At 37.5% G+C, this 14,328-nt stretch overlaps 1 protein-coding gene across 1 annotated transcript in view; it reads right to left on the bottom strand.

The window, feature by feature from the left end:
• Window positions 1-14,328, bottom strand: part of SLC2A13 (solute carrier family 2 member 13) — a 281,707-nt gene that overhangs the window by 206,095 nt on the left and 61,284 nt on the right. The window contains exon 3 of the mRNA XM_028532728.2: window positions 9,620-9,828. Within this exon, the coding sequence (XP_028388529.1) occupies window positions 9,620-9,828 (209 nt within the window). The remainder of the gene's footprint in view (window positions 1-9,619; window positions 9,829-14,328) is intronic.

Here is a 14,328-nt window from a genome sequence, read left to right as displayed (position 1 = left end):
TTGGTAGGTACCCTATTTTTAATAGTAAAACCTAACTTGCACAAAAATATAAGCTTTTGTGTTTTACTGGCACAAAGCCCCATTTATTCCTTTATATCTTATCACCGTTTCTGCGCTACACTGGCAGAGTGGAGGTGCCACTACAGAGATCACGTGGCCACCGAGCCAAGCATCTCCTATTTATAGAAGTTTGCCGACTTTTGGAATAGACCTTCAAAATCAATGCCTTTCTACCGACAAAGAAAACAGCCCCAAGCCTATTATGTGAAAAGCAAAATTAAAATATCCCTATTACTACCTTCTCATTAGTTCTTTCTTACAGGTGAAACATGATTTTGCCTAATTCATATACTTTCTGCTCTTGTGCAACACAAAAATGATACCACCATCTACTCAACTACAGTAGGAAGAAATGCTTAAATGTTTTATTTCACTGTTTGCAAAAATAAAGTTCTTAATGTAAACAGAAGAATTACATTAAATTTCCTAATGAAGAATAGTCTCAAAGGCCTTAGCACAGAAATTCCCTAATCCATTACTAGTTCTCAAATTTAATATATTCTTTTTGGATATATTTTGGATGAACAATTATTTTCAGAATGACTGGACCGAGTTGTGAAGCTCAGGAAGTCCTGACCCCCCTCCCCCTGCCCCGTGCCACACCCCCTCATCCCCTCCCTGCCCGGGGAGTCAGGAGGCACTCCCTCGATCAGGGCACTGCTTCTTCTCGCCCTTGGATTGATGACGGAGTCTTGGGTCTAGTGAAATAAACGGGAAAGATAAAGTCAAACCAGACTTTAAGGGGATTTTAATGAGGAACTTGTTTCGAAAGAGGAGAGGGACATAATCCTGTCTTTGTGTTGGGGTGTCAACCCTGAGGGCCATGGAAAAAGTGGACAGAGAGGGGAGACACCAGAAGCAAGGGCAACAGTGCTACCCGGGCAGAGGGGATGAACACCAGAGACCTAACCTACTCAGCGAAGTGAGAGTGGGGCAGAGGGAACTGATGAAACAACACTCTCTATGTAGAAGCAACTGAACTGAACTAGTTTGTCAATGGTCTTTGAAAGTTTACTGTCTTATTTTCCTATTTTGTAGTTGTTCAGCGTCCTCTCCTTTTAAAAAAGACTATCTTAAGGAAATCTGATGGGTCCTAACCTCCTTAAGAGCAAGGACCACACAAAGACCATGTCTTAGCTCTCTTTTACAGTATCTCTATCCACACTGAGCAGCGCACAGGTGAAAGGGGGGGCAGAGTGGGCCAAGTGAAACGAAGAAGAGCTGGAGAGATGGTGGAGTGGGACTCAGATCCTGCCTCTTTCATTTCCCAGGTGTTTAACCTTGACAGTTCTCCATTTTCTCATTACAGTAGGAATCGCGCGTCTCATTTTTAGGGTTGTTTTAAGAATCAGAGAGACAGAACACATATGTGCATGTGCATACACATTTACGAAAGTAGGCATCCAGCAAGTGGTAACTGTTACCAGTATTTTCACACCAGCATTATTCAAATATGAATAATGAATGTTCAAACTTAAAAGGTCTCTCCTTTTTATAAAATGTTGGTTTTGAATGTCTCTGCCCCCCTTTTAGGAAAGAGCAATTATTGGGTTCAGTTCTCTAAAAAATTATCTTAAAGGTTTATTTTATTGAGATGTGCAGTGGGAGTCATTTCAAGGAAACATCTTGAAAAATCCAGGGAGCAAAAATCTATACTAAAAACCTGAGGCCCTTATGCAAGCATATATCATTTCACTGTACTTCAGAGATGTTCAGTTATTTACATATTGAAGATGAGGCCCTCCACCAGCAAAAGGATTATGATGCATTTTACCACCATGCATGTTTTATTGTGTGTAGTCTGGAAATGAACCCCCAGTATTTCAGAGGTATGCCTATACAGCAATTTATTGTTTTAACTTAGTAAATCTAGTAATGTTTTCTTGCACATCCCCTTATTAAGGCTACTACATTTCAAGTACTATAGATGCTTGTAAGTTACCTGAAGTGTACATCTTTGATAAGTGTTCAGTAAGATACTAATTAAAAAGACTGCTTAGTGGTTAAACCAAGGAGTTTAGAGGGCCTGAGCTACAATAATAAAGAAAGCAGAAAATTAATGGTACTTGACCATTCCATCTCCTAAATACAAACTGAATGTAAAATATTAGAAGAAATTTAAGTGTGATTCATTTGATTTTTGATTCAAGATCTCTCAATATTTGTAAATAGACAAGTTTCTTCTGATAGCACATGGCATGGTTATTAATATTATGACCCTAGGCCTCATCAATAGAACAGTCCTACAGCGGCCCATGCGCCCACGCCTTTGAGACAAAGACTGAGTTTTCTTCAGGATCCTCCTTAACCTCCAAAGAATGAACTTAAGCGTTACACAGCACAGCAGTTTATCTTTCCTGGAGGGGAAAAAATCTCCAGACTGTGGTTCTCTTTACAATGCAGACCATCACCGGTGGATTTAGTGTTAAGTTGGAAATGAACTACCCTGAAGTAGCAATTTGAAAACTATATTCTTTTTTGAAATATCTCCTTTGTTATTTTTCACCCCTCCTCATCAACTGCATTAAATACAGAGCATTACAAAGCAGCACAAACTTCATAATGTGTGGGGGAAAAAGAAAACTTGGACACAGTCAAAACTCCTCCAGCATGGAGTTCTTTTCATGAGATGTGGATTTAAGCACATTTTGGCAAGAAAGCAGAAAGATGAGCCTTCAAGTATTACCTGTCAGCTTACTAAAGCAATCTGGATCTTCCAAATAAATCAATGAAAACGACATGAAAGCCTACGGGTAGGCTGAAAAACATTGCCTTCCCCCTTGAGTACTCTGAGTGGAAAATCTTCCCTGTGCTGTTTTTCCACCCCATGTAAGATGGGAGTCAATGACATGTTAAAGTAAAATCCAAGAACTACTCCAATCTGCTGAAGATTTTAAAAGTCCTTAGGGGTTTAAAAAAATAGAAGGCAACCTTTATTTAAATGCATGGTGAGTTAAATAAAGTTAAATAAAGTTTCCTTTAAATAAGTCATCACACTTGAGAAAATAAGTTTTATCAAAAACTGAACAGAGTTGTATATTATTTTAAGATTCCTTCAGCTTACAGCTTGTAAAGATAAGGACAGAGAATTAAAGCAGCTCCTTACCTGACCTTTTGTTTTACTCTACTGTTTACCAAGAGGATATATAACAGCCTCACACTAGGGCAATTTTTTGTAATTCTGCAACACCCTCGAGAATATTAGATATGGGAAAATTTTCCTTGCCTATATTCATCTTGCTGAGAAACAATTTGTCATTATCTATTTCGAGTTTATCCAGTAAATTACATGCATTACTTTGGATCGGACAGCACTGTGCCACCACATGAAGAAAATACAAGCAAAACTACCAGAAATATTGGAAAAAATTACTACTTTCCCCTAAGTGCAGCAGATGTCAATTGCAATGAGCATCCTACTGCAATGTCATTACGCTGAAATTAGATTTCTAAAGAAACTCCTGGATGGATTTCTATCAAAATATGATAAATATCTACCCTCTCTGACCTCACTGCAGAATACGATTTGTTGAAATAGCCACAGGCAATATCTATTCACAGAAAAAGAAAATGACTTACAAGAAGACTTGATGGCCTAATTGCAAAATTCATGTAGGGAAAAAAAAAAAGATGCAGCCGTCCCTTCCTGTATGTAACAGACACGACCCCCAAAGAGCTGGGGGTAAAAACCACATCAAATTTTAAGTAAACTCACAGGAGGGTCCTGAATAAATTATCCTCCCTACAACACTCTGCCTTTCCAGTCTATAGACTAAACTACAGATGAAGGGAAAACACAAAGCCACGTTCACCCAGACTCCTGAGTTGACTGGTTGATAAAATTAAACAATACAAATCTTATTGGTTTGGATGTGTCTGCATGGATTAGACACCGCACCAGTCACCTGAGTGCCAGATCCCAGGGAGAGCAAGCAACGGGCCCAGGGAGGATTTCCACTGGAAGCATTAGGTGGAGTTTCTCTGGACTGCTACTTCTCACACGTGCCTCAATAGCAAGATTTTAGGGAACCAAGGGCAGGGCCAAATTTCTTGCTGATTTTCTTATGTTCAATAAATCATTTTTGAAGTAACGATGATCTAGGTAATATTAACTGTTAAAAGATGTACAGGGGTAGGCAAAAGTAGGTTCATAATTATGAGTATATTCTTGTATTATTAATTATTGTATTATTTTCCATACGAACTGTAAACCTACTTTTGCCCACCCCTGTATATATACTGTGTATGTATGTGTGTATAATTTTTAAAAAATGGAACACTAAAATATTGTTTTCCTTTTATGTATTTTTTTTAAAAAGCCCACATACATTTTAAGTTTGCTGGGATGACCCATGCTATAAATGGGCAGTAGGTTTGGGGGAGGCTGTGCCCCACCGCCCACCACCCTGCAGTCAGCACTCAGTTCCTCCCCGCTCCTCCCCTTTCCTCAGCCTCTCGTTGTGGTGAAGCTGCCCCGACAGCCTCATCCTCTTGGAACACTGCATCTTCCACCCCTGTTTTCTGTAGTGTTCAAACACCACGATCTGCAAATGTCTCTAGGGAGAGGAAGCTTACCTGGTTGTTTTTCCCCTCCAGTGGTCCCACTTTAATACCCCACTGGAGAGCAGAGAAGGGAGTGGCAGAGAGGGTGACTGTAGAAACCTTTGCCTAAGCTCTGCCTACAGAGTTCCTTCTGCTGGGGCCGAAGCCTTCGCTTTCCTTTCTCCTCATCCCAGGAATGTACGTGTTCCCTGGCGATGGACGTTAACTCGACTTACTGTGGTGATCATTTCACAACACACACATATATTATTATGCTGTGCACGTGAAACCAATATAGTGTTATGTGTCCATTAAATTGTGTCTCAATTAAAAGAAAAGGAAATTGAAGAAGTCAGAGAGTGTTATCCAATCAGGTGGTAGAAAGCATATGAATACATATCCTTCATTTATAGGTTCTTCCCTAAGACTGTCTTTGGAAGAATTCTGTCTCTGTTATTAACTGATTTTATTTTTCTTGTAGTTGGACAGAATCTCCAATGATTTTGAACTAAAGCTCCTGACAAAGAGTCTCTGCCCTCCTCCATGCCCAGTAAACTGGCAGATAGATGACCGCCTCTCTTTAGTACTACAGACAGATCCAACTTGTAACACCTTGCCTGAAGAATCTGCCCAGGAGAGAAATTTCAAAAACTGTAACTTCATGTCTATCAAACTGGGGGATGTGTATCTCAGGGTGTGTACATAACAGAATAATGGAACACATAAAACCAACAAATAAACATTGAAGATATTCAGAAAAAAAAAGCATTTTTAGAGTCAAGTAAAACAATTATATTATAGAACAGAATATAAAATGTGTTCATTTCTAGGATAAAGCATAAACATTTAAATAAATGTTAAGCTTACTGTAGTTGCCTCTTGCTATGGTACCCAGCCCCCCAAAAGCCTTCCTCTCTCCACTCACTTTTGAAGCTAAGTGGAAATGTTTGCAAATTATTGCCTCAAGTAAAACTTAGGTCTCTCTCAGGTTTCTTCTGTTGTATGTACAATTCATGACTCTATTACATATCTATGCAATATGAAATAAACTAGAAAGACAAAAAGATTAGCAACACAATGAAATTTTTATATATATATATAATTTTGTACTCAAATACACTTTATAAATATTACCAAAACTTGAGGAAAGTAAATTTGGTTCACTTAATGATACATCGAATTTTGCACCTGCCGTTCCCTCTGCCTGGAACACACTCCCCTTCTGTTCTCTGCATTGCTGATTTTTTTCATCCATTCAAGTTCACCCCCTCAGAGAAGCCTTTCCTAACTCCCCCACCTAAAGCAGCCCCTCTTTAGTCCTGTAATAGATGTGACTATCCTGTTTGTCTCCTTCAAAGACATTACCACAGTTTAAGTTACCCAATAATTACTTACTCTTTTCCATAACTTATGTGCCTCTTCCTCGCAAAGTGTGCCAGAACTTTGTCTCTCTCATCTATTGTCACATCCCCACCTCTACTGTCACTCGAGTAAGCATTTGTGAATGAAGAATGCTACACAGTATTTGGAAACTTAAAAAAAAAGGGCATTTCTCACAGACTTTTAAAACTCTATAAAAATTAGACTGTGACGCTGTTATAACCTGGCTCTCTTTTCATACAAACCTAAAAAGAAACTGAAGCTCAGCAATCCCTCACTCTCACCCCAAACCCTTTTAGGATGCCAAGTTTGGGGAGGACACAGGATAGTCTTCATTTCCCTGCCTCCCACTGCAGGGAGCTCTGCAAACCTAGCAGTTGTTTCTTCTAGCTTCTCCTCATGAGTCCTGCAGGATGTACACACACATAAAAACCAACTGTTTGCTTCTTTTCCCATAAACTGCCTCTCTCTCTCTCTCTCTCTCTCTCTCTCTCTTTCTTTCTTTTTCTTTCTTTCTTTTCTCTTTCTTTCTTTCTTCCTCCCTCCCTCCCTCCCTTCCTTCCTTCCTTCCTTCCTTCCTTTCTTTTTGTTTCGTTTGTTTGTTTGTTTTGCCAACTACAGGGGAGAAATCACATGCTAAGGAGCTTGACCTTCAACCCATGCACAGGAGAAAGAAAACCCCATTTCAATCCTATATTCTTCCCCAGCGTGGCCTGGGAGCCTCACCTCGGTTGCCGACGTGGCCAGAGCAGCCACCAGGTTCACTGACAGTCATAAAGTGTGTTTTCAGACTAAGAGAAGTCAATGCCATATACACTGCCAGCTCCACAGTCAAAAAATTAATTTAAGACACACACACTTAAATAGCTGTGACTATTTCCCTTAAAGACATTAAATTTAAACTCAAATAACCAAGAAAAAAGCCTACAAAAGGGGAAAGGTCATATAAGGAAGTACCATTAACAGTCACAAGTCCCAAATCCTCTGGAAACTTCTAGAGAAGGACATGATTTATTAATCTGGAATCAAACCTGAGAGCTCAGAGGTAAGTGAGCCATCATGTCTAACATGAAAACATTCCTCCCTAAAACAGGGATCTTATTAACCCAGCTTCTAACCTCCTGGAAGATCTGAGTATTTTGTGGTGGCTAGGTCAAATTCTCCCTCCGGAAGCCACCTTCCACTGCCCACAGTTCCCAGGCTTGACGCCATGGCTCAAACTCCACCTCACCAGGATCTGTGGGCCAGTCACCCCAGGTCACTGTCTGCAATGCAATGACTGACTCGTTTCCTCTGGGTCAGGACATTTTTATTAACTTTATTTCAAAGTCAGCTGTTTCTTCATGTGTATTTGTCTATCCAGCCTATCATTTTCCAACGTAAAGTGACTGAGGGCCAGGACCCTGCCAGTTTGTTAACACAAACCCTAGCACCGCCCTCTATTTTCAACTAACGTGACGGAGAGTCTCACTCCAGGACATGACAACGTTGAAATAAAATTCATACTTGTGCAGAACACATTGTACTGTGGCCAGATTTTTCAATCATAAAAGCAAGGCACCACTCACTGGTGCCCTGTAACACTAGCAAATTCATCCACATGCATTCATGCCATAATGCCATTAATTTGGAGCTTTTGAAAAGGGACATGAGAATAGTTTTTGAACTAAGCAAGATAAGAGTACTCAAATAATACAAATCCACAGATTGGTAAATGATTGATCTCATTAATTACAAACTTGAGAATACTTACCCAAGCATGAGACAATTACTATTAGGATTCAGTGGATAACATCAAAAACCTATGCCAAATGTGTCCATAAAGCACTAATAGAATATAGGTAAATAACTAAATATTTTGTCTACACCCAAGAAATAGTGCCCTCTTTAGTTCCTAAAGATTTCTGACAAAAACCAAAGCAGATGCAGACAACTACAACCCTATGTAACTCGAGTTTCTAAAAAACCTGTCTGGCCATACATTTCCAACAGGCATGGGCATCAAACAGTGTGCGTGGTCAACAGCAGTGTGGCCAGACAGACAGGTTTTTGGATGGTCAAAATGAAGGTGCGTGCTCAGTGCTTTGTAGTAAATCAATGGTATTCCTACGGTTTAAACAAGAAGGCTTTTTTATTAAATTGTTTTCTTATCCTTTACATAAGTTAATAAAAACTTTGTTCTAAGTAGTATTTAATAACCTAATACTCTGAAAACCTTTTCACTCACACATTATTATCCCATGGGTTTCAAGTACACTGATTACTATGAAAACCACCTCGTGTGTCATTCAAGCTATTGCTGGAAGGAATTTAGACAGGAGCACAAAAGAAATTATTTGTAATTTAAATAGGCATTTAAAATCATACCTTTAAAATTAACACAATGTAGAATTCTGTAAAAGTGTATCACTTTGTTAAAGCAATATTCCCCTTAATATGTATACTGATGTGCTATTCTGGAAATGCTGAGAATACCAAGCCCATGGTGTGTCCTCTGAAACTTAAAAAATGACCTTCACCTAGAAAGGGCTCACACTCAGTTGGGACTTTGGTGTGAACATGAAGGTACTATTTATTGCACTTTATTTAAAGTGGAGACAAGCCTCGTGTAGCTAACACAGTAGCTAGCTTCTGCAGTGTTTGCTCTACTGTTTCAAGAAAGCAAGGCCTTCAGCTCCAACAAAAATCACAGAAAAAGGTGAGTGAACAGACATTCCAAATGTGCATGTGACAGGTATCAGTGAGGAGGTGTGTGTGTTCAGTATTTTCTCAGGTATAAAATATAATTTAAAAAATATAAGTCTATGTCTTCATTTAAGCTACCGATTAATGTAAAGGCAAAAGGAAGCTCAAGAGAAAGCGAAACAATTTTGGGAAATGGGAATCCAGCAAACTGTTGATGAAAACCGTGTTGAGAAATGTCTACTTTTGCCATCACTCACATCCTGTGAATCGCTTACCCAATTCAGTCTGTCAACATTACAGATCCCGACTGAGAGTTTCGTAAATCCCTACGTGATTTTTTCTCTGAAAATAAATTCACCAACATACATTAACTACAAATGTCCTCTTTTTTGGTTTTTCTGATATGGCATAATTAAATTAGACAGCTAAGTAACTAAACATTCCCATGAAAACAGGAAAACACAAAATGATTCTAAGTTTAGTATATGAAAGTATTCTTATTCTTTATAAAAATTAGTATGAAAATTAAAGTAACTCATGGAAACAAATATTTAATTTTACTGAAGTGATTTATTTTGATAGCTCAAATAACTTTTTAATTAACATGGCAAGCACATGCTTATATATCTTTATATATGACAAATTTATACATAATAAACATGCTCTCAAAAAATACTCCTACACACAAAATAATGACAACTGTGTCAAGTATACCCAATTTAGAAAGCATAAAGGAGACCACACAAAAATTAAAATGGTAATTATGCGAGGATAGTGGCTTTATGGTGGTATTTTTCTTCATTCTTTTATAATAGTCTTATATTGCTTTTAAAAAATTAAAATATACATTCTTTGGTTATACACAAAAGACACTACATATGTTAGATATTAAATAACACTACAGCATAACTTCTAAATAAACCATTGTGTAGGTTTAAAATAATCCACATACCTGAACCGACTTCTTTTTCCTCTTCTTCAATGTTGTTTTTAATGCTGTCATATTCCTCATCAATGGTCTGATTACCACGCATCTGGGACAAAATTCTACGGGCCTTTTGAGTCTGTCCTTTCTGAATGAGCCATCGAGGGCTTTCAGGTAAAAAGAGAAAGCCAAAAAACTGTATAACTGCTGGAATCGCTGCAAGTCCCAACATGTACCTGCAATAAAAAAATATATATCATCGTAAAATTGGTCTCATCAGCACCCCATTGTGAATAATACCTAATGCTAAGTTGGTCAGAATGATTTTTGTGTTTGTGTCTGTCACCAGAAAAAAGGATATTTTTCTGCTGTAGTGAGAAACTGCAAAATGAAAATCTGATTCTTCTCTCTCACACAAATTACAATGAAAAAGAATGGACAAAAGTCAGAATAATCATACAGACCCATTCTGAGCTAAACACGCCCTGCAAAAGTCCATAATCGCCATCCCTACCCAATACTAACATATGTAACATACATACAAGTCTGCATTCTACAATATGAAATGGGATTAAGACAAAACTCTCTGATGTGTTTGAAAGATACACTATTCAATAAAACACCCAAATTGAAGAGTTTTTTCTGCTCTGTGAGTGATTAGTTATGATTTCCTTTTGCCATTAAGCATCATGCTCACCCTCAATAATGAAGGAGTGGAAATCCATAGGAGGGAAAGATGGAGTTGGAAACAAATCATGCTTATTAAAATGACAGAAATACCTTATAGTATAGTTTGATATTAGATAGCATGATTCCTCCAAATTTGTTCTTCTTCCTCAAGACTGCTGTTGCTATTTGGGCCTTTCTTTTGTGGTTCTATATAAATTTTAAAAATATTTGGTTTAGTTCTGTGAAGTATCAATATGACATTAGTATCTTGAGAAGAACTGTGTTGAAACTATAGATTGCTTTGGGTAGCATGGACATTTTAATTATGTTAATTCTCCTATCCATGAACACGGTATGTGCTTCCACTTAAAATGGAATCTTCTTGTATCTTCTTTATCTTAATTTCTTTCTTCAGTGTCTTATAACTTCCCGAGTAAAGGTCTTTTGCATCCTTGGTTAGATTTATACCAAGGTATTCTATTCTTTTTGAAGCAATTGTGAATGGGATTGTTTTGTTAATTTCACTTTCTGATAATTCATTATTGGCATAAAAATGCAACTGATTTCTGGATATTAATTTTGTATTCTGCCACTTTACTGAATTCACTTATCAGTACTAGTAGTTTCTTGATAGAATCTTTGGGGTTCTCTCTGTACAGTATCATGTCATCTACAAATAAAGACAGTTTTATTTCTTCCTTTCCAATTTGTATGCCTTTTATTTCTTCTTCTTGTCTGATTGGTATGGCTAGGACTTCCAGCACTATGGTCAATAAGAGAGGTGAAAGCAGACATCCCTGTCTTGTTTACAATCTTAAGCAGAATACTTACACTTTTTGCCCACTGAGTATGATGCTGGCAGTTGGTTTATCACTTATGGCCTTTATTATGTTGAGGTATATTCCCATTATCTCCACATGCTGAGAGTTTTTATCATAAATGGGTGCTAGATTTCATCAAATGCTTTTCCTGTACCTATTGATATGGGCATGTGGTTTTTATCCTTCATTGTGTTTATGCGGTGCATCATATTTATTAATTTGCAAATGTTCTACCAACCTTGCATTCCCAGAATAAATCCCACTTGATCATGGTGTATGATCTTTCGGATGTATTGCTGTATTTGGTTTGCTAATATTTTGTTGAGAATTTTAACATCTATGTTCATCAGGGATATTAGCCTATAATTTTCTCCTTTTTTGTATTCTTTTTATAAGACCATAGTAGTCAAAACAACATAGTACTGGCATAAAACAAAAATAGAAAACAAAAATAAAACCACATCATTATAGTCAATTAATATTTGACAGAGGAAACCAGCACATACAATGGGCTAAAGAGAGTTTATTCAATAAAGGGTGTTGGGAAAATTGGACAGATACATGCAGAAAAATGAAACTAGATGATGTTTTTATGCCACATACAAGAATAAATTCAGAATGGATTACAGATTTAAATGTTAGACTCTAAACCATAAAAAAACCTAGAAGAAAACATAAGCAGTAAAATCTCAGACACTGTTTGTAGCACTGTTTTGTGATATATCTCCTCAGGCAAGGGAAACAAAACAAAAAAAAAACAAAGAAAGGGAGCTTTTTATCTGCCCTTAGATTCTAAATATCATCATGCTGGGTGGAGCAATCTTGGCTATAGGCCTCTGCTTTTCATGACTTTGAATATTTCTTGCTAATCCATTCTAGGCTGCAAAGTTTCTTTTGAGAAATTAGCTGACAGTCTTATGGAAATTCCCCTGCAGGAAACTAACTGCTTTTCTCTTACTACTTTTAAGATTCTCTCTTTACCTTTAACTTTTGGCATTTTAATTATGATGCGTCTTGGCATGGGCCTCTTTGCATCCCTCTTGTTTGGGACTCTCTGTGCTTCCTGGACTTACATGTCTATTTCCTTAACCAAATTAGGGAAGTTTTCTTTCATTCTTTTTTTGAAATAGATTTCCAATTTCTTGCTTTTTCTCATCCTCCTGGCACTACCACAATGCTGATGTGGCCCTGGTGAAAATGAGTTTGACACCCCTGTTTTACAGGAACTACTTGGGGCTCCAGAAATTTCTTCCACTGATTCAATTACTACTAGTTTCTGCAGCCAGAAGTTGTGGGAACTTACCTCCCCAGCACTGGAAACCTGGGCCAGGGGACCTGGTATGGAACCCCTCAATCCTAAAATATCCCTCCCAAATTTTTATCCACCACAGGAGGATGTGGGACCAGTCTGTTCCTCATCTGCGCCCCTCCCACCAGTCTGGACGGATGTGGTTTCCTTAATTCCATAGTTGTCAGACTGCCATTCAACTCCATTTCTGATAGTCCTGAATAATGGTTGTTATATATTTTAGTTGTAATTTTGATGTAGTTTTGCAAAAAGGTGAGCCATGTTTGCCTGGGCCACCATCCTGACCAGAAATCTAGATGTTTTCTGTTGATCCAAGTTCCCTGGGTATGTTCCATGGCAGATTCACGATGGTAGAGTTCAGAAGACCAACTCTGTTCACATATCAAACATGTTCATGGGTACTAATACACCAGGGCAAAGTCACCTGACTCAATACACTTTTCAAGGCTATTCTGACTTTTAAGCTATGTTAAACCCAAAGCATAGCAGCCTTGAAGGCTCCAGATACACATCTTGTGAAAAAGTTCATTTTTTTAAGTAATTTCATTTTAATTTATAAATAGCAGGAAGAAAATACGATTGTCACATGGGTGTTAGGAATAACTCCTAAATAGTAGCTAAAACCACATACAGAAACAGGAAAATTAACTAAGATTTATACAGTAAACAGTGTTTATGAATGACTGACTAAATGAATCACTTGGCCCCCGGTGTTAACAGAAATCTTATTAGAAGTGTTTTCTATTTTAAGCCATGGGCTGTGATAATACTGAATCACTCCTTCCTCTGCTCGCCCACAGAGCACAGAGTTTTAACCTCAGTTTACGTCATTGAGACTTGTAATAAGTTATCCACCTGTTGGACTCCCTGCAATAGTTATATAATAACTTATCCACTGGATTGCATATTTAACTTTGTGCTCAGCACAGCCCCTAAAATATACTGAACACAGTAAGGACTTTTAATAAATGTTTTATGAAATGATATGAAAGCACTTATATATCTGAACTTTCTGTATTAAACAGAAAATAACTGTGCTTCGCACTCATGTATCTACATCTTATGCAGCGATTCTTCTGGATCATTTAGCTCAGCAAACTTACTTGCACAGTAATTCCAGTGAAACCATTTGTTATTCTAGATGCAGCTCAACCTTCCCTTCTGAAGATGACTCATCTAAAGGAGGCTTTGTAGGAATCTTCAGCTGAGAACTAGAGATCAGCTCAAACAAACGCATATTTCTAGCCTCTTCTTCTTAAATGTTAACTTGTATAACCAAATCTGTTACTTAAGTGTAGGTTTTATTGCTGTAAATAAGCAATTTTCAACTGGTGTGCCACATGAATTTTTAAAACATGCAATACCTGATTATCTAGTCAGGAGCACTGACTTCTATTCCCTTAGACTGTCAAATAAGCAATGACAACAGCCAACAAAACAACAGCCATCCTGTGTGAATAAATCATACATATTTTTTGGTCAGATTGGCAAAAAATATATTTTTTGGTGTGCTGCAGAATTTTAGTAATTAGTTTATGTGCACCAGTAGATGAAAAGGCTGAAAATTGCTGCTATAAATGAGTGAAATTTCTTTTTGGTTGTATTCTCTTAAAGAAAAGTTTATACATAGTTGTATTGGCAATTATGGCCAATTACTTAAAAGAAAAGCAATATAGAGGTAAACTGGATTAGGAAATAAATCTTAAAAATGAAAGCTTTTATATTTCATTTCACTACTCCTTTTATGACCTTTCTTTCTGTTCTCCAAACACCCTTTAGTGATAAGTTAAGATTAAAGAGCTGCACAGAATTTCCAAGGGACATCTGAAATAAATATAGAAACTGAATCATTTTCCGGCCTAAAGATGCTCACATAACACTTCACAGTTTATTACCCACTATTTAATCCCAGAACACAGTAGTTTTAAAAACTAAAA

The sequence above is a fragment of the Phyllostomus discolor genome, chromosome 2 (genome assembly GCF_004126475.2).
Source record: "Phyllostomus discolor isolate MPI-MPIP mPhyDis1 chromosome 2, mPhyDis1.pri.v3, whole genome shotgun sequence".
Classification (NCBI taxonomy): domain Eukaryota; kingdom Metazoa; phylum Chordata; class Mammalia; order Chiroptera; family Phyllostomidae; genus Phyllostomus; species Phyllostomus discolor.
The sequence above is the reverse complement of the archived record's forward strand: the minus strand, read 5'-3'. Positions and strand labels throughout refer to the sequence as shown.